Below are 22,492 nucleotides of genomic sequence, written 5' to 3' on the forward strand. Positions count from 1 at the left end.
AATGAATCAAATTTACGTCCCCATAATACTTCGTCAACACTATAAATGTAATGTCACTATACCTACCTCGACAGCTGTGTATTGCATAGTAATGAGAGAAATTGCTGTATAATGCTCACGGAATCCTTGGAGGTGTCAATATTACCTCTAGCTTTCGTATGGAGATATCGAGACTTTGAAGAAAAAACTCAAGTTTCGCTTCTTAATTTGCCCAGTATATTAGCAGCTTTCTCAGGTGTCAATTTGAATTTCCTTCCTTTTGGATGAATAATCGCAATATCCAATTTTTCCTTCAAAATATTTTGGGGAAATATAGACAGCAATTCAGTTCATAGTCTGAAACAAATACCAAAAAAAATAAATTGCAGCACAATGAAAATAAGGAACAATTGGCATGAAAATAACTTTAATTTTCCCAACTGCGCCTATCCCATAACCTCACTTCCACTTGTGATCACCGACAAAGGCGCCAATCAGAACATGTGTAACGTTTTGTGAAATGAACAAGCATGTTGACAAGTTTCTATATGTAAGATATACTTTCGCAGGAAGTTAAATTTCGATTGTGTCAGACATTATTTAAGTTGTACCCATCCGTTTGCGGAAGCAGCTGTTTGCATATCCAATTTTGCCATCTCTGATATTGGGTCATAAGCAATTGATGTACTTGAGAATCAAACTTGGAGATAAATCGATGAATAAAAGCCACTGTATTTATGAAGTGCCCTAAAAATTTGTTTAAAACGGAGATAAGTGTGTATACTTGATAAAGCGACGCCGTTTATGTAGTCTCAAAACACCAAAAGGCAGTCGGATAGTATGAGTGAGACTCCTCGGCAACAGAAAGGCCGATTACGGGCTTTTACGCTTTGTAAATGTCTTATTGTTGGTATATTCTTACAGATAGATGGATCTGAAGGTAAGATGTATCTTCTGCGTTCATTTACTTTCGAGTACTAGTATTTACATGATCCATTACACTCATTTCAAGTGTTTTTTTATTGATACGTTTTGCTTAACAACCATCCTAATATACTCTCTGAGGTTTTGCAAAGTAATCTTGGCAGTGGAGTATCGAATTTTGTGTAATATCATGATGCAGTTTTACGATGACGTAGTTAAACCAGAAAGGTATGTTAATTTAACTTGCCACAGCTACTGCCACAAAGCCTTCGACCAATTGTAGAGAATGTATGACTTTATTTTTTCCTGAAAGCGCCACCTACGCACCGAAATACGTGCACTTTTGATAACCAATTGCAATATGAAGAAGCGTTATTTGCTAGACTTGAGGTTTTGCTGACTCATAAGCTTATGTGGATTTTCCAAGTTCAAGTAAGACTAAAGTCATTCTAATTCTAATTCCAATGACTTATATAAAGTTTTGCATTGGACGACGATGCAAAGTTGAATAATGGCAACAACAGGATTAAAGTAGCATTTATCCGATGCACTATTGTGGCGAGATAGTTTAAAGGTATCGTTCAACATCGGACTGTGCTTTACAATAATACTGAAGTTCACAACAAAATATTTTGTGATGATGGGGAGCTCATAGTCAAGAAATAAAAATATCCCATATCAGTTTTTATCATGTTCACAGTTCAAGGAAAGGGCTTAAGCGCAAAGGTTTACAATAGCTTGGCAAGATAATATTCTTGCCCTGTTTCATCACATGCCAGGACAGTCAGAAATCTGTGAGAGAGTTCATACCAAACAGTCACTCAATTCATGTGTTTGCTATCATTGAGATAATGTATCTAGAAACATTGGAGTTGAAACCAAATTTACAGCAGATCTTGTCTGTAAATGCATGGGTATATGTACACGTAACGTCATGTTTAGGGCAAGTATGTTTGTCTTTCTGGTCATTTACACAAATTGCTGGCTTCCTCATACGTGGCAACTTTTTTGGTGTAAACGGACGACTAATAACCCATCATTTTATTCTACTGGAAGTATTGTACCAGTAAAATTAACTCGTCAGGCAGTTCACAGTGATTATGTCCTGGTATCATTCGAATTATTTGCTGGTACGTTAGGCTATCGACAAAATGATGTCAAAATTTGAAATATGCGTCACGTCAGGATGATGATGATGATGATGATGATGATGATGATGATGATGATGATGATGATGATGATGATAATGATGATGATTGTTCTCCGTATCGCTCAGGTTGTGATAACCCTTATGGGGACCACTGCTATGTTATTTATCCGTGGAAGGTATCTTGGCGAAGAGCACTGCATAGCTGCCAGTCATTTGCCTACGCTTCCTTGGGACAACTAGCTGATATCAGGAACGTAAACGAAAACAACCACGTGAAAAGTATTTTTGGTGGGTAAGTATGTCATGTCAATGGCCCGGTCATATTTTACTGCTTATGCGTTCCGTTATTGTACAACCTCACAAGCACTTCTGCCAGGAAATTACCCATAAAAATATAACACATGGGGAGATTGCTTATGTGCCGACTACACTGTCTCACGTAACTGACTCGGTTACGTCACTTGCAAGAGGTTATTACTTGACCTGCTAGTTTGTCTTTGTACCAATGTCTCCAAATATTTGCAAGTTACCCCTAAGCATTGGACCACTTGCGATCCACTCATCACTGTACAAGCGATTTTGCCATTCAACCTATAGAGAACAGACGTGAGCAGAGGCAGAACGTGAAAGATTTTATTGCACATAATTGAGGTGGAAACCACCGTACCCCATCCCCTTCATATACAATCCATGATTCTAGTTGCTGTTGATCTTCAGATGCCAAACAGCACGGTATATGAATGTAAACCTTTTAGGATTGCTATGCTGTTTTGCGACCAGGTACACGAAGGTGTGGATTGGAATACATGACCTTGGTGAAGAGGGCGACTTCGAAACGGTTTTGCATGATGCCGCGTCGTTTCAAAACTTCGCCGCTCCTGGTGAACCGAACAACAATGATCCCAACAAGGAAGACTGTGTTTCGATGGACACCTTAGGTCAATGGGCTGATGAAGATTGCTATGCTGAATATCATCCTGTGTGTAAAATGAGAGGTAAGAATTATTGAAAATGATCTTTAAGGCAGTTAGTGCCTGGACAATGAAAGACTTTAAATTTTGCTCAAACTTTCCTAAATGAAACTTTCAACCTCTCTCTTATCAAATAAAAAATAAACAATTAGGGATCACCGTGCAAAGTTTGGAACCACAGAAACAAATTATCTAGCGTTCACCGATATTTGATTCGGCCGATTCAAAATGGCCGACATCCTGTGTTAACTTAGGGGGTGAGGGAATTAAATTATCGATTTTCAGAAAACCAAGAATGTGAAAATCGTTCTCAGTCCATAAGTTTTAAACTGGAACCCCCTCCCCAAACAAGTGGTCAATGAGAAAAGAATTCTTAATTCTAAATATCTGTCCCCGAGGCACATTATTTTTTAAAGTAAGCATTAATTCTATTTTAACCACAGTTACATTTTGTGGCATAATAAACGTTGTTCTCACTAACAGACTTATTTCATCGTTATATTCTTAAACATATACATCTATAAACCTTTCACTATGTAACGTAGCGATTGAAACTATAGCCTTACCTTCAGAAGACTTTATCGGGCCTGTACGGGAGGTATGTCGAATTCGAATAAAATTTAAAGAATTATAAAATGTGAAATTCCTTTGTATGTCCGTGCCAATAGACATCAAATCAGGTCCAATAATCGTTATCATTCAAGGTAACTATGAAATTTACCAGGTCCAAGGAATACATCGAAAATGTCAAAGGCAATGGGGTCATCTTGAACCACGAAATAGTGGTGGTATCAGGTGTCCGTAATGGGTAAGCGTACCCTGCCAGCTAGCCGCATCCGTCAAGATTGACCCAAAGCGACAATTCCATTGTTATTTGGTGAATTCACCAAATTACTTTTGTGAGTCAAAATTTGGTATGCGGTCACTCATCATTCGAGAAATATTCCTGTGAAGTTCTTCACAGGTAACGGATTTATTGGACATGATTCTTATTCAAAATAAAAAACAATCAGGAAATCATAAGGAAGATACTTGAGAACATATCGATAACTGAACCCTATGATAATGGGTGATTCGCGAGAACACAAGAAGATCGAGTTGACACATAAGTTTGTCCTGTCGATTGCTGCGAATACTTACATTAACTTCTACTCTTCAAATCTTATCTGTATGTGCACGCTTTAAACGCTTGTACAGGATGTAACTTCAGAGATTTAAGATCATTTACAAACACTTTTACCTTGTTCTGAAAACGTTTAGCCGATTCAAAATGCGATCCTGTGGCAGACCCAGAGAATGGCGAAGTTACACCATCGTCTACTACTCCAGAGCCGATGGGTACATCACTTATGTTCTCGTGCGACCCTCCCCTAGTCTTGGATGGACCCAGGCTTATCACGTGCCAAGATGGATTTTGGGACCGCTCGCCACCGATATGTGAAGGTATGTGAATTTGTGCAAATCCTGCATTTAACATGATGTAGCTACGTCTCTGGTAATTATAATCTTTCAAGCTACAACACTGCGAAACAAGTTCAGAGATTAGTGTTTTTTTTAAACCTTGACCCCAAGTAATTCACCGCTAATTAACGGCAGCCGAACTTTTGTTAGATGAATTTGATCGCCTAGGATATGTTTGTATTGTCATCTTTCACTTTGATGGGAAGTGTCTTTCATACTTATGCTCGTCTGGAGTATCTTCTCCCTTTTCTCACCCATCTCTCTGTAGCCTGTGAAAATCAATTCAACGGATACTGTTACGAAGTGGTACCAGAGAGCTATCTGTCTTGGTCTTCAGCGAAGAGTTACTGCCTAGATCACTTTCTGGGTTACCCTGTGGATATCACTAGCAATTCAGAAAACAATCACGTGCTGTCTCTATTTGGTGACCTGCCGAGGTAGGAAATTTGGGTTTAGACATATTGTAATTTAGTGGAAATATAGTAATGTGTGATAAAATGCAATGTCCATCCGAAATAGTTTCATTTTGAACGCAATAGGACACAGTTAACAAATTTCCACATATCGTTCTCGTGATTATTAAAGTACACTATGTCATGGTCCATATCTTTTCTTTCATAAAATACACTGTGTGTTTGTGAAATATTCGCATACTGTTGCAAAGGTAAGACGAAGCAAGGAATCCCGTTGACCATTTGACACCTTGATTATAAGCTGCCTGTTCACATTTATTCCTCTGTTTCGTTTTAAGTACAACCGACGTTGTGCGAATAGGTATTGAGAAGGTTGACGGTGACTTCAAGACGGTATTCGGTGCCAATGCGCCGTATGCAGACTGGAGCTATTATCAACCGGACTACTATTCGTCTAAGGTTTCAATAAGCACCTACTTTGATAAATGGCAGACGAGCGATTCATATTATGACAATCAGGCTGCAACAATATGCAAGAAAAGTCAAGGTAACCACTGTCATCAAACAACACAATATAGTCTTTACTAAGCGTCTTAGTTTTCCTTCTCCACCTGTAATGATATATTCTTGACTTTCACTCTTGGGTGTTGCTGTTATACTAAGTTTGGCTCATCCCTCTGTCGCAACTAACGGCCGGACAAGAAAAATTCACAAACAGTAAAATTTTATAATGGAACCTCTTTAACTTCAAAGGTACTGTTCGAATTTATGCCTGTACGGCTCCTTTGGAAGCATTTTCAGTAAATAAAGTTTTACCGGCTTATTGTGAAAATCAAAAGTTCATTTTATAGCACGGGGAGGAAGGCCATTTTGAAACGCCAGAAAATGTTGGGCAATTTGTCTCCCTTACACCAAATGTGGCACAGAGACCCACTTGATATCGAAAGAAGGTGGCTTAAGGTTCCCTCAGGGAAGGTTTGAGCGAACGATAACGTCTTTCAATTTTAAGGTACGTACTACCTCAAAAAGCAGTTCACACAGAAGAATATACATGTATCGAGCTCGTGCTTGTCAAAGTGTGTCCCAGCGCTCTAAACAATGATCGTCATTGTGAATTATGACCTAATACAGTGAACAATGAACTTCCTTGTGCTCCAATTTTTATCGGGTCACTTTATCTTTTACAAAGTTTACATAGTACATACAAAAGCTGCCTCGAACACATGCAATGTATTCTTTCTTACAAACAACGGGAGAGAATGTTCGATCTTTGGAATCTTTATGAATTGCGATGTGCCACCAGATGCCATGCTCAGATTTTGTGCGATCTGAGCGTATTTCAGGGGGAAATATGGAACATAAATGTAGGAATACATAATAAAGTTTTAAAAATGGGGTGCCTCTTTCTTTGGATGTATATACCTTTATTATAATGTTAGAATTAAATTATTACCTTTTATGTATTTCGTTCATATAAACTGCATTCACGCACTTCAGCGGCAGTCGCATTGCTGTTATCTGGTGATTTTAAATGTCCAGCCAAAAGAACGCATGACTTCATATCTGCGATAAAAGCAAGCAAATATTGTCAAAGGTAGAATGCGCCTCAAGGACAGATATTTGGACTCTCAGAGTTTGTCAATTCTTTTCTGATATACCACTTGTGGAGTTCCATTTTAAAGCTCTTGGTGTAAGATTTTTCTTCGCAGTCTTAGTTTTTCGAAAATCGAAAATTTTATTTTTCTCCGCAGAGTTAACACAACCATGAATTTCAAATATCGTTAAATCTTGAGTAATTTGTTTCTCTTCTACCAAAATATGTACGGTGAACCCCGATTTTTATTCTTGATTTTGAAAGACAATGGTTAAAATATCCTCTAAGGAAAGTTTGGATTGAGCAAAAGGTGGTAGTTAATTACTGTTTCTACAAAACCGTATCCAAGAATTTCGATAATGTTCCAAAAACAAAAGATATCGTTACAAATGTGCACAAAAGCTGTTAATTTATTCAGAATCCACCACTTCTCATTTTTAAGGCTAATTGTCCAAAAATAAAGCGGAGTATCCAAAATCACAGGACACGGTTTTTTAAACATTTATCCTGCTGTCGATTGCCGTAAACAGCCCACCTATGGTCATCACTCCCTCGTACTTACTTTTTTAAGTGAAAAACTCAAAAATTCTTCAATTGTCGAGCTAGTTAAATATGTACTACATGTCGGGTTATAGATTCTTTTTAATGGTGAAAAATCAGGCCAAAGATGCATGCATCTCCCTCTTAAGTTTTTCACTCTCGAGGGGCATACTAACATGAAGGTTAATATTAAGGTGAGTAAAACAGTGGTATATTACGTAGTCCAGCCTTTCAAAATTCGGTTAACTGTATTTTATGCTGCTTACCTTTATTTATATTCACCTTCGAAGATGGCAGTTGTGTCGAAGTATATGTCGCTAATGGTTATGTGTCCGACCCAGTGAGTCCTACCTTTCCTGTCGCTAACGGTACAACGTTGAGCATTACGTGTGACGACGGTTATGTGGTGTCGAACTCGGCCACGATGTTGTGTACTGGGGGCTACTGGCAGACGTATCAGCCACAATGTATACCCCTGGGTAAGTATCTTGATAACGAAACTTTCTCAGTCTGATTTACAGAATATAAAGACGATGTTGCACATTGGATGCTACTGGAACACGTATCAAAAACGAAAAGTAATGCCAAAATCACAGTCAGAACTAGTCGTTTCTGTTCTGTCTGTTTATTCCATTTGCTTTATAGCAAAAGGGAGAAAAGCCAAAATTTCGTTCAGTCTGCTTATAGAGGTTCGACACAGGGCATGCAATACCATCCATCTGTTTATCCCAGTTGCTTGGAAGCAGAATTAAAGAGAAAGAGCCTAAATTCATTCTGATTGCTTGTAAGAGCTCGACATGGGATGGGAATGCCATCCCATCTGATCAACTCGGGCTGCAAGGGTTGGCGGGTATAATGTTGTCAACCCGCCTGGGTCATTCCTTCGAAGAGCCTCTTCCGATTATATCCCAATTTTTACGAAGACAATTTAGAATCACATCCGAAGGCAACTCGATATTTCTTGAGACACAATCCAATATGGCTCACCGTTTATACTCTTTCATAACCGACATACCTTTAATGGGTTGATTTCGTCAACACACAGTATGTTATGCGTCATGGTATATATTGTTATCGCGTTTAAAGCCGTCCACATCCAATTTGTCGACATGTATACACGTACACCAAGACCTTAGGAATTTAGTTGTAGCCCTGTCTTTCAATTCAAAGCTTTTCATTAACATAACACAACGCATAATCTTGCATTCTTAGGTTTAATGCTAGCAGTCAACGGCCCGGGTTTTAGAAATATGTTGTTTATGATTGTGCAACATACTGTTAATACCTATGGCCCTGCTTATGATTATCTAAAATTGAAGTGATTTATTAAACTTTGCACGGTTTTGTATATGAATACTTTTCCCTGAGATGGCAATTTTTAATGCCATCCATACCATATCGTTACAATTCCCTGCAGACATACATCAAATGCGTTTCGGCGGATCGTTATATACCGTGGTGAGCACCAAGATGAACTGGCATGACAGTGAAGATTTTTGCGTCAACAACAATTTTGGACATCTTGCAGTGATAACGGACGATGAAGAACTCTACGAAGTCCGCCTGTTCAAAAATCCTTACGTCGAGTAAGTCATTGGTGTTCATTTTATGGATTTCATATGGTCGGGCATCTTAAGTGCTGGAGGGCCAATGTTGCAGGCGAACGTATTTCGATTATCCACCGACGTTCATACCAGAGACAAACCATTGCTTTCTTTGTCATTGAGTTAATGTCTTTGATCCTTCAAAATTAGTGTCAACAGAGCTAAAATCCATATAATTCATAAAACGACATACGAGGTGATACCCATTCTTCCCTAAATCACGCCATTGATGGAACGCCCATATGTACACATAAACATAAAGATACAGACATAAATACATACATGCCGACCTACCTACCCATATTTACCTACCTACCATCCCACCCAAATACGTTAACTTTTGTGCCTTTGTATCAAAATATTGTTCGATATATTGTTCGGGTTGAGTGAGGAAGACAGGTTTTCTCTCCTTAGTTCTTCGTGCGTTTTAGATTGCAAAGTATGTTTTAATCCATCCAACGGAAGTGAGCTCACTGACATACCCAGTGTCTTCCTACTTCTGTAAATGGTGTACACTTTGATTGTGTGAAGAGCGAACAATTACTTGTAATGTCGTCATGTTACTATATATTAAAAACTATCTACTGTTGATTGACCAATCAGAGTGCTCAATTCAGGGTGTTTTATTTACTCGTAAAGCCTTGGTCACCAAATTCCAGAAACGAATGACAGCGCCGTAGTAAAGTACTGTCCAATCAAAAGTGAACATGTCATATTTTGTAGACATCTGGTACGTTTTAATATTCAAATTTGGCAACACAGCGCAAACCAGCTGCAACACAAAATCTGCTGTGCCCTAGGGCATTTATATAATGTGCCCTAGGGCATTTATAGGATGTTCCATTACATTGGAAGGCAATTTTACAAATAAAAGTTTAATTCATATCCTAAACATGTTACATTGACAAAGGGGACGGTTGACGTAAACACATTGAAAACGAAAATATATCAGTTAGGGGCGATAGTTTTTAAGTCGGATAAAACCCTCGTACTCGGGCTCCTCTGGTATATAAAGTCCAACCCTACGATAAAATGTCTCGGCCTGCGGCCTCGACATTTTATCGTTGGGTTGGACTTTATATACCAGAAGAGCCCTCGTACTAGGGCTTTATCCTATACTTAAAAACTATCTACTGTTGATTGACCAATCAGAGTGCTCAATTCAGGGTGTTTTATCTACTCTTAAAGCCCTGGTCACCAAATTCCAGAAACGAATGACAGCGCCGTAGTAAAGTACTGTCCAATCAAAAGTGAACATGTCATATTCTGTAGACATCTGGTACGTTTTAATATTCAAATTTGGTAACACAGCTGAAACCAGCTGCAACACAAAATCTGCTGTGCCCTAGGGCATTTATATAATGTGCCCTAGGGCATTTATAGGATGTTCCATTACATTGAAGGCTATTTCACAAATAAAAGTTTTAATTCATATCCTAAACATGTTACATTGACAAAGGGGACGGTTGACGTAAACACATTGAAAACGAAAATATATCAGTTAGGGGCAATAGTTTTTAAGTCGGATAAAACCCTTGTACTCGGGCTCTTCTGGTATATAAAGTCCAACCCTACGATAAAATGTCTCGGCCTGCGGCCTCGACATTTTATCGTTGGGTTGGACTTTATATACCAGAAGAGCCCTCGTACTCGGGCTTTATCCTATACATAACCTTTTTTGCTTCGATCACATATAGGTCATTAAATCAAAAGTCAAGCCAAAATTGTACCCTTTATTACCGTGAAAACGTTCCTTTACACTGTTTTCCAGATTCTTACCTTAATTGTGACAGTGTCGTAACATAGCCAGTAGAGGCGGCAACCATATTTCGTTGTAACACTTCTACGTCGGGCACCATATCGACTGCCGATATTCAAGTTCAAGAGCGTATCCAAAAACCATTTCAGTCAATTTATTCTAGACACTGACTCTACTATCAAAGATATCTATTTTGGATTAAATCGATTACCACTCGCTATTAAACTTAAATTAAACAGGTTAATTCTTGTACGTAAAGCAACGAAAATGCTTGCACCTAACAACGTTAGCGCCTTTCTAACGAATACCGTCTCACGCGAAGTTTACGACAAGCAAATCAGGACATTTTAGGAAATTCAAAAAGCTGAAAGCGAATTTTTATAAATTCATTTCCACATTACATAAACCAATGATTACATTAAAGAAAAAAATGGGAACGTCCAAAGTTTTCTTTAAACTATAACTTTAAATTTCAACACACTAGTTTTTGCGCAACGCTACAACATTCGTCAGCAAATTGTCCTGATCTCATTCTGGACACGTGACCTCAAAATCGGATCACAGATGTTCCGTGATTAATACTGGACGATGTTTTTAGTCAGAGATGCCTGGTGATCGCGGATTTATGCAGCCTCTTGGACATCCTTTTCGAAATGCACGTACATGTATACAAATGTCAAAAGTATTTCAAAGCTTGTTTTCATTGTAGCACATAATACCTTATTACCTTTCTCGAACCTTCTTAGTATTATTTGTTGTTTAGTTTTACATCTTGTGTACGTTTCTTGTCTTTCTTATCGACTGCAAAGTAACACTTTATGATCTTTTTTGTTGTATTGCCAAGAGTTCAACTATACCTGGTGTCTCGACATTCAAAAAATGAAGGTTTCATATTAGCTATGGCGTGATCGATATCAACAAATATAGATTAAATATAAGAAGAAAACGGAAAATTAAAATCTACCTCTTGTAATTACAAAAGTTTTGGTTCGGGCATTCCGCACTTTAATATCCCCAAGAGAACAAACTCCCTCCTCAAATTAGGCCGATGCAAATTTTACGACAGCACACTAATTAAGCATATAGATTAATAGTAAGATGCTAGGTTAATAATGCATTAGCTTAGTACCCATACTTGCCTTTTTATTCAGACATTTTTATATATAATCCCATGGTATTTTTCTCTGTTTGACGTCATCGTATACGAGTGTTTTTTGCGGAGCCGTACAACTTCGAGCCGAAGGCGAGAAGTTGTGCGGTTCCGCGAAAAACACGAGTATACGATGACGTCAAACAGAGAAAAATTCCATGGGATTATATATTTATCACATGAACAGTCTTCTTATTTTTCTTTGATGTGGATGGATCAAAATTATTGTAACAAATTACATGTTTTTTATCGCGATTTTGTGTTTTTCCTTACGCGGATTACTTTCATTTATTGAGTAAAGCGGCCCGTCACCCAGGAGATGTGCGAATGTTTACAGGCATACTTTCATTCATAAATCCGATTAAGCTGAACATTTGATACTTGAAATAGTATCTCCACCAATCAGATATACGGATTCGGTCACGTGCACATGTCGATCATTGTCTCGCGCTCGACCGATGCCAAGGCAAGTCTACCATCGGCGGACATGACTTCCACCGCGCTAGCGACGGATAACCATAGTATTTTGAGTTATTTAGAATATTTACAATTATATTTATGAAACTAATGCAACGACACGATCGAAACAGTAGTTATCATTCTTAGAGATGCTGTAGATTTTAAAATATCACCAGTTTACGACCATGGCGAGCCCGAAAGTTATAGATCGATGACACACAGAGTGTACGCTTGTAAGTTGTAGTGGGCACTGCCGTCACCGGTGTTCGCCGGTGGCCATCTCGGTCGTCAATTTTTCGTCTTACTGATTTTGATGTTTGCTGTGACACATATATCGCCCGTAGGTACATCCCAATTTTGTTACTTGACGGGAACTCTGTTCTGTTGTGAGTGTTGTCCGTCAACTTTCGAAATACATCGGATTACTACGGCGCTGTAGGTCGACAGCTTATGTTTTCACTATTAGCCTTACGCTGCAGGTTTGATTTCGATCGAGAAACGACGGAATAATTTGTGTGATGAAGGAAATTTATCGTTGTTCGTAAAATGACTTTATGCTTGTGCCTTCTATGTCGCTTTCCCGAAGATTATACGGTACTCATTTATTAAGTTGAACTTTCGTTGAGGTGTATATTTCGGGTTTATCGCCAACATCGATCGCCAGGTACGACGTCCTTGGCGATCGCCAGGTACGACGACGTCCACTTTGAGCCTTACGACTTGAGCCGTTACGTTACTGAGCCATTATAACGATCGACGGTATCCTCATTCGATTCTTGGGAATAGTTAAAGCTTTAGCGACTCGAAATGTCGTCGGACATGCCTTCTATATTTCCATATCTTGATTTATCGGGTAATCTTTTTGTCAAAATGCCATGACAGCACGGCATCGATCACGACAAATCGGTCTGTGTGGCAACGTGCATGTACGAACGGTACTATTGCAGGAAAAAAAGTTCCGGTTGATGACGTACAACAGCGGTAATATGAATTTCTTATCTGTGCTGGTGTACGTCACACAGGTGGAGATACGGGCCAGTTCATGTGATAACGTGATTTATAACGTAAACGTGAGTATTTCGAGGCATATTAATGTAGCCAAAAAGTGTGCAAAAAATTCTGAATGAGGGCACTTCAACATCTATTTTCAACGTCTGTCTTACAGAACAGAGTACAGTCGGCCCTGGATCGGTATCAACGACTTGGAAAACGATGGCGTTTTTGCAACCGTGCACAACGAAACAGCTACATTTTTACCTTGGTACCACAGCACTCAGTCTCCAGGTAGCAAATGTGTCGGGCTTTCCCATCTGTTTCAGAAGATATATGACTTGACATGCACCGTTCCCCGAGAATTTGTATGTGAAAAGGATGGCCAGTACCCAGGTATGAACAATACAAAACATGCATTGTATTTTAACATAGATTTACACCTATCTAATTAAGACGCGATTGAATGGCTATGGTTTTCTTTGGCACATTTTTATCTCCCTTTCGCCAAATATAATGTTCAAAATTCAACTTTCTTTCTGTTTGGTCTGCAAAGATTATCCGCAATTTGAGCACCAGGGGAATTTGTACACCGCTGTACACACCAGTAGGAGTTGGAACCGGGCGGAGATCTTCTGCCAGAGAAACAACTTTGGTCACCTGGCAGTCTTCGATAATCCTGACATCGCTACAGCGGTTGAAGCATTCTCAAACGCATACCTGAAGTAGGTTGTTTCGCTGTTGGTTATAATTCGATCATTCTGTAGTCAACTGAACGACTGTAACTTGTGCATCAAATTCCATAATTTCCAAATACGCCCTACAAAATATTGGTTTCACTGAAATCTTTCTGCCAAAAGCTGGTTTGAGTAATGTGTAACAAAATCCGTATCACCTCGCATATTGGGACATAATTTGGTTTTTCGTACCTGTTGATCATGCGCAAAGTTGCATGTTGTGAAATGATGGGTGAAGCAATACAGAAATCTACAACTGAGATTAGACGATTTTCCTGACAGATACTGGGGCGCTCTCTTCAGAGCACTTGGGGAATATTCGAGCTACACTGTAACACAGACGAATATGTACCGCGAATCATATATTATAGACTCTCTAATATGCACAGGTAAATGATACATTGGTGTCTGCATTGCCTGAGATACCTAATCATATATTTTTATAGTTTGCATTGTGTTGCGCTCCTCCAGAAATGACTTTGTTAGAAACTCTTGACTTGTTAAACTCATTAATCCATATTGATCGCTTTCACTGTTGGTAAATGTTCGAGCTACACTGTAACACAGACGTATATGTACCACGAATCATATATTATAGACTCTCTAATATGCACAGGTAAATGATACATTGGTGTCTGCATAGTTACTTCAACTGTATGTTTAAATAAATAAAATGGCGAATTATTGGTATATTCAGTTGAGGTTCGCAGTAAAACCATTACCAATGCAATCCGCTGTTTTACCTTCCAGTGGCAGATTCTGGATCGGCCTAACAGATAGTGCCTTTGAAAACAATTTCGAAACAGTGTTAGGTGATCCAGCTCCGTACCTTAACTGGTACTCTACCTCGTCCTATTCGTATTGGGGTTGGTCCTCAGTGTCGGAGCCTGATGGAGGGAGCAGCGACGACTGTGTAACAATGTCAAATGGCGAATTTTATGACGATGACTGCTCCGACTCCAGGGACTTTATATGCAAGAATGAGATACCAGGTAAATTAAGCTTGCTTCCTCCATGCTATACTTGGTGTTCAATTTCTCAACATTTTTAGCGCTTATTTGATCATTTTAGTTGTCCAGCTTAAATAGTGTTACCTTTCTGTCAAATTCAATGCTTTGAATGGAATTTTTCTTCTCTTTCATTCTTGCCGAGCATGCTGAGTAAATGTTGTCTGACCTGATACAAAAAATCGAAGTGAAAATGTTCATTAGTATGCCATTATGCAAAACATTGACCAGTATCTACATAAAGCAGCCGTCTTGCCCCCTGAGAAAGCCCTAACATCACAAACACCGGCCTTTTTGATGTTCATCTGTATCATCAACACAGAGCGGACAATATTCACCGGCTGTGTTTCGCATATTATATATAGGGATATTAAATAATTCTCATCATCGATCCACGTCCCCTCTTTAAGGCAGTATGCGCCTCGAGGACAGATATTCGGGTCTCAAATATTGACAACGCCTTTCTGGTATGTACTTGGAGTAACTAAACTTTTCACCGTCTTTAACGTAGTTTTGTCACATTCGAAAAATATTTTTTCCGACAGAGTTAACGCAGGGATAGCGGAAACTTTTAATTTCAAATATCGGTAAATATTTGGTAAATTTTAATTTGATAAAAGCATTTGTACGGTAACCCTTATTGTTATTCGGGTTTTTGAAAGGGAATAGTGAAAAATGTCCCTCAGGAAAGATTGAACACTAAAGACCCACAAGCCATCGAATGTACAGGCCGCTACCCAAGGCCATGCCACCTTATACCTATCGTTGCAACTAGTTGCTTATTTGACACCATAGAAATGCAAATTATTCTGGTTATTATCTTCAACTCTACGACTCCTAAATTCCCAAGAAACCCGTGCGATCTTACTACTTTCTATTATAGGCAACATATCCGTACGCGAGTACGTTGAAGTTTTGTCAGGACTTCGACAGATTTCTCGCTGATTCTTAAATAATGTGTCGAAGAGTATTAAAAACATACTTATCAGCATTTCGTAAAGGTTTTAACTCTGCAGGTTACGAACACCAAATTGAACTAATATAGAACACCGCAAATCGCTGCAAATTAAACTTGAACTGTTGCTAAAACTTTGCTCAGGGAAACTTTTAACAACCGTCTTTCAAAATCAAGAATACGTGTGGCGCTTACATGCAAATTTTGGTACTGTTGAAACAAATTACGTTACATGTATCGATTTTTGAAATTAAAGATGGCCGCCATTCCTGTGTTAAGTCTATTAGTCAAGTCAAAATATGAAATGACCCACCACAAATTGCAACAGAATTTATTTTTTCACTACTCACCTCAGAAAAACCCATAGAAAAACATATCAAAAGTCTTCCAAAATCCAAGGAGTGGAAAAGTGCCTAATTTGCATAAATCCAAAATGGCCGCCCCGGTATTATAGGTTCAATGCTTTTGGCCACTTACTGCCCAATATTGGTTCGATTTTGGTAATTTTTTTTTTATTTCCATGTACCTTGTACATTTTCATCATATTTTAGACATGTTTACAAATATTCCATTGTTTTTATTTACAAAACAGGAACATTATTGTAAAACAATGGTATTCTCACACACTATGTCTTCTAATCAATACTTGTTTCATGATTTTATAAGGTGCAAATGTCTGTAATGTTAAATAAATAAATAAATTGATAAGTAAATAAGTAAATAAATAAATACACAAGGAGTGGAACAATGCCTAATTTGCATAAATCCAAAATGGCCGCCCCCGGTATTATGGAATCAACACTTATGACCACATATTGCGCGATATCAGTCCGATTTGGACAATATTTTTTTGATTTTCTTATAAATTGTACATTCTCTTCTAAGTTCCAACATTTTTAGGGCATTTTGAATTGTAGTTATTAATAAAACAGGCACACAAGTCTGAATTTCAGGGTAAAACAATGGTACACAAACAATGGTACACAAACACACTTCACCTTCCAATCAATACTGGTCTAATTTTGCAAGATGCTAACGTATATGGTGTGAAATATATAAATAAAATTGAAAGTAATCTCAGTATAACTAATACAGAATATGTATCTATTTTGTTTTTGGTTGTTAATTTGCCAATAACCTATTCCCTATTTCACATTAAAAGCCACCGGCTGAACTTACGCATTTTTAGAACATTCATCCTATAAAAAGTGGGCGGTTTATTCATATCAAACACAGTCAACCTGGTTTGAAGTCTAGTTATATCTAGTGTGTTGATATTGTGTTACCAGGGTACACTTGTTGTCACCATAGTTGTGAAACTCAACATGAGGTTCAATACTAGCCGGTAATTGTAAAATTACCAGTTTCCTAAATGCTGTTTATTTTACCCAAATTGTAGATAAATGCAGCCGCGCCTGAATTGACAGGGTGTGCCAGCGCAGGAGAGCCGAGCAAAGGGAGAGGGGGTTTAAAGTTTCCTGGAAGGTGTACAGATCACATGGGAATTAAATAGTATTTGTAGTAAAGGGAAAGGAACTCCACACATCGTTCATATTTGGGTTGTTTGCGTTTTGTGAATGATATTGTGTATAATGTAAATGTATATCATGTTTGGCTGATTTATGTAAAATGTTGCTTAGCCATGGCGAGACGGACCCGTAATCTTCGTGTCTTGTGTTAATCCGCACTGGCGCGGAGAGATTGCTGTGACATTACGATCCTTTGGCGCTACGTTTCGAAAGCAGAGTTTTCTTCATCAGCCACTTAAAATTCATTTTTGATTGATGAGACCAATTGATTGATTGTTAGATTTTTTAATTTGGTAATATGTTGTTCCACTTACGTTTGTTGTTCAATTGGAAGCTAGAATGTCTACAGTTTGATCTCGTTGTGTTTGTGTAGGTTCATGTAACCCTGAGTTTGAGCTATTGTAGTTTTTGTGAAGTCTGGCGCTTATAAGTGTGTCGCCTATATTTCTGTTCCTTCAAATAAATATATGCGATTATAGGTTGGTTTTGGAACAGTTTTTTTAGTGTTTCGTCTTTTTCAAGTTCACTCCAGTTTTCTGTCAGGGCTTGCTTGATTTTTTTCGTTTCTATGTACGGGCTATATGTTGGTATTGTTGGTGGCGTTATTTCTTTCTTTTTGTTGTTCAAGCAGTCTTTTTCTGCTTTTATGAGCTAGATCTGTCTCTCTGATAATGCTTTCTATTTCATTTTTTTGTATTGTCGGTCTTGTAATTTTTCACTAAATTGTATGACTTTCTGTGTAAAGTCGGTTTCGTTGTTACATGTTCTGATGTATCGTAATGATTCACCTTTGATAAGACCTTTGAATGTTGCTGCCGGATGGCATAAGTTTCTTTGTAAGAATTGAAATGTATCTGTTGGCTTTGTGTGTGTGTGTTGATGTCGAGAATATTCTCTTTGTTGTATCGACGACCTTTGTAGATAGGTCTAAATATTTGATTTCTTGAGAGGAGCTTTCAAACGAAAAATTGAAAGTAGGATGCATTTTGTTGATGTTTGATATGAAGTCATTGAGTTCGTGTTGTGTTCCGATGAAAATCAGAAAAACATCGTCCCTGAACCTCAGCCAGGTCGATATTTGTTGTTTGTATTTCTGTGTTATTCTCGTTTCTGTCTCATGAAATGTAATATCTGCTATTTCTGGAGAAGACGGGGACCCCATAGAGCATCCCCATATTTACCAGTAGAATTCATCGTTGAATTCGAATGTGTTGTTTTTTTAAGATTACTTCTAGCAGAGCTATCATGTGTTTCGTTGGTGGTTGCTTGATTATGTAATTGTTTGATGATCTTTCCTGATTTAATGCTCTGCGTATTGATTCAATTACCTCATCATGTGGTGTATTCGTGTACATGGAAATTACATCCAGTGTTACTAGTGTCGCTTTGGCCGGAACTTTGATTGTCTCAATTTTCCGTATAAAGTCTGTTGTCTTTGATGTATGTTGGTTCTTTCTTGACAATTTGTTTGAGAAAATCTGATATGTTAAATGTTGGACTGGAGCATCCACTTATGATTGGCCGTACTACGAACATAGCTCCTGGTGGTGGCACTTATTTTTCGGTAGAAGGTACCAAAGTGGTGTTTTTATTTTTCTATCGACTGGATTCAAATATTCATATGTGTGATGGTCAATGTGTTTTTCATTGTACATTTCTGTTATGAGATTGTGTACCAGTATGTCTTCTATTGTATTTTTTGTGTCATCTGCTGCCAATTTTGTGTAGTATTATTGATCGTTAAGTTGACATTCTCTTATGTAATCATCAGTGTTTAAAATTGCTGTCCCCCCTTCCTTTATCAAACGGTTTGATGGTTATCTTCTTGTTTTTTGATAGCGTTTTGAACACTATTTGTTCTGCACATGTCATGTTGTTTTTTTTGTGTTTCGAATAGGTGTGTTAACAATAGCCAATTTTGATCCTTCCAAATAATTTTCTAGTTTTGTGTTCTCGGTTGATGGGATCCATTTCGAGTTCATTTTGACTGGGTGTTGTACAGTCTTTGTCTCATGATATATCGGAGTCTCATTTTCGGAATGTATATTTTATGTCTCCTAACAGGTGGATTCTGTTAGTACGATTTGTTGTGGGAATGAATTTTAAGCCTTTGCCAAGTACGATGATTTCAATGTTGGTGAGTCTGTGTGTCGATAGGTTCTTAATGAATCTGTGTTGTTTGATGCAGTGCTCGATTTTGTTCTATTGTGACTTTTCGTTATTTTTGTCATTCTATGATTCTTGTTTATGTGTTTCCTTTTTTTATCTTTGAACTTGGTCATACTAAGACACAATACAAAGCTGTCTCCGGCCATTCTGTCTCTCTCTAATCCGAACCTATCTCCAAGTGTGTACCCCAGAAAACTCTGTTTTCGAAACGTAGCGCCAAAGTATCGTAGTGTCACAGCAATCTCTCCGCTCCAGTGCAGATAAACACAAGACACGTAGATTACGGGTACGTCTCGCCATGGCTGAGCAACATTTTACACAAAACAGCCAAACATGATATACATTTATATTATACACAATATCACACACAAAAACGCAAACAACCCAGATATGAAGTGGAGTTGCTTTACCTTTACTAGCAAAGACGAACAACAACTGATGAATAATTTTGTCTTTCTTGTCTTTCTTTCTTATTTATTTATTTATTTATTTATTTATCTATTTATTTATTTATTTATGTATCTATCTATTTATTTATTTATGTATCTATCTATTTATTTATTTATTTATTTATTTATTTATTTATTTATTCATTTATTTCACATTACAGACATTTGTATCGTATAAAATAAAACAAGTATTGACATGTGTGAGAATACTATTGTTTTACAGTAAAATTCGGACTCATGTTCCTGTTTTGTAAATAATAACGATGGAATTATTGTAAAAATGTCTAAAATATGAAGGAAATGTACAAGGTATATGGAAATAAAAAGAATTATTAAAATCGGACCAATATTTGGCAGTAAGTGGCCAAAAGCGTTGAAACTATAATACCGGGGCGGCCATTTTGGATCTATGCAAATTAGGCGGTTTTCCACTCCTCGGATTTTGGAAGACTTTTGATATGTTTTTCTATGGGTTTTTCTGAGCTGAATGGTGAAAAAATAAATTCTGTTGCAATTTGTGATGGGTTACCCCCTTTTTTGGCCTAAAATGACTGGACTATATTGGGAAAATTAAATTTTCGATTATCACAAAAATAAGCCTGTAAACACTTCAGTTACTCTACGAGCGTCAAAATGAGCCCTAACGAGTGGTAGAACAACACAGCATCGTTAGAGTCGGAGAGTCTGAATTTCTGTTCCCGAGAGGCATTCTTCCTTAAAGCGCTTCTTATTATCTGCTTACAGCATTTACCATACATATAATAACTGACGTTTAGTAAAAAGCTTCATCAAAATTTTGCTATCGACCTCTATATCATATGTTCAGTGTTATTCCGGTTATTTTTTTCTGCGACAACAGCACCATTGACCTCGTTTGTTTCAACAGCACTGCCAACCACGTCTGCCACGACAGCGCCATCAACGACATCTGCGACGACAGCACCACCATTAACCACAGTGACGTCACCAGCTGTCTTCAGTATATCAAGAAATGCAGCAATGCGATCAGGCCTTTTCACCCTATTCGCGAATGATGCAGTGGTCGACGGAGATCCTCTACAAACAACGACTGTGATCTCGACAATCTCTTGCGCTCAAGAATGTTTGAGTCATGCCGAGTGCGTGTCTTTCACAGTTCAGAGCAGTGACGTCATTGAACAAAAGCTTTGCTCGCTGTTTACTGAAAACTACCCGGAGTCTAAGCTACGACCAGAGAATGGTTTCTTGTACTTCACAAGTTACTGGATGTAATCTCAATATCACTGTGTGAATCTCAAAATCGAATCAAACGTTAACTAATTCTGGCTAAACGGAACTAAAAAGAACTTTAATTTATATAAAAGTATAGAATCAATTGTTGCAAACAAAATATCTTTTCATTAGATAACCAAATTAGACAAAAATTACCAAAATTGTTATTTTAAATTGCAGCTATGGCATTTCGCTGTGCTAGGTGAATGGAAAAATTAAGTTCTTAAATACACAATCATGTATAAAACTTTTTATTTTAAACGTATCCAAATGGGAGCTTAAAGCAACAAGATGAAAAGATTTCGGTCAATCATTGTCAAAAATTGTTAATCGAAAGACTTTCCGTTCTAAACACATTTGGATTTTTTTGAAAGTACCATACGATTAGCCATATGTTGCCGTATCAACGTGATGCCTGATAATTTGTACGTGTTCTTTTTGTTTCGTTCTTTACCGCTGCAATGTTTGTTTGTACACCTACGATATATAACTCGATTAAGTGATCATTTGTTGTTAAAAATTATTCGGGAAATTTACAAGTACGTAATGCATCTACAAAATTTGCGCGTCGCACATATATGTGCCTGCAACAGTCCGAAGATTCCTTGCTACAGTGTTTATTTCCATACGACTGTAAGTAATCATACTGAAGATCATCTGTTACCGTGACGAATATGAGACCATAGTGACTGATGTCGCCTGGTATCAACATGAATAATTATTTTCTCTTGTGACACTGACACTCTCAGTTCAAGGTCAATGCTACAGATAGAAACACTTTTAAAAAATACCAAGAATCATCCTTTTAGGGGAACATAATCCCTGTGTTTTGTTCGTTTATTTTCTTCTGTTTTCCAGAAATTTCTATCTAACACATGGATAATAGGTCATAGTTCTTGTTTTTAAGGGGAAAATATAATTCTCGGCTTTGAGACAAATCACGTATCGCAGTTTTCAGCATTTTGCAGGATTTTATACCACTTTATTATTGTATATCCAGTTGACCTTTTCTTTCATAATTTCATATGTCTAATTAGTAGTTGTATTTGATGTAAGGAAATAAATGTTGCATGTTCTCAATTTCATGACCTACTATATGTAAAGCTTTATTTACTTTTAGATCGAAATATAGTTCACCCATTTGCAAGTTTTTTTTCATAATTTTCAAATATACCTTTATAATAATAATAATAATAATAATATTGGGTTCTTATACAGCGCACATATCCACAATTACATGTGCTCAAGGCGCTTTACATTTATTATTACCCCTGGTCACTGGACCGAATATGATACCACTCAACTCCCTGGGGAGCAAACTACAGCTCACATGTGCAGCCAATAAGCGCAGCCGAGCTAAACACACACACATTACAACCACTGTCCTACCAGGTACCCATC

At 37.7% G+C, this 22,492-nt stretch overlaps 1 protein-coding gene across 1 annotated transcript; it reads left to right on the forward strand.

Moving 5' to 3' along the window:
* Window positions 1-768: 768 nt before the first annotated feature.
* On the forward strand, window positions 769-22,180 carry LOC139141917 (C-type mannose receptor 2-like). The gene is made up of 12 exons (XM_070711679.1): window positions 769-919; window positions 2,180-2,345; window positions 2,834-3,048; window positions 4,285-4,467; window positions 4,754-4,922; window positions 5,237-5,445; window positions 7,323-7,511; window positions 8,450-8,618; window positions 13,170-13,390; window positions 13,551-13,719; window positions 14,482-14,723; window positions 20,727-22,180. Exons 1-12 carry the CDS (start codon window positions 820-822, stop codon window positions 21,089-21,091), a joined length of 2,397 nt encoding a protein of 798 aa, XP_070567780.1. The 5' UTR covers window positions 769-819; the 3' UTR covers window positions 21,092-22,180.
* Window positions 22,181-22,492: the final 312 nt, after the last annotated feature.

Source organism: Ptychodera flava, chromosome 10 (genome assembly GCF_041260155.1).
Source record: "Ptychodera flava strain L36383 chromosome 10, AS_Pfla_20210202, whole genome shotgun sequence".
NCBI classification, from domain to species: domain Eukaryota; kingdom Metazoa; phylum Hemichordata; class Enteropneusta; family Ptychoderidae; genus Ptychodera; species Ptychodera flava.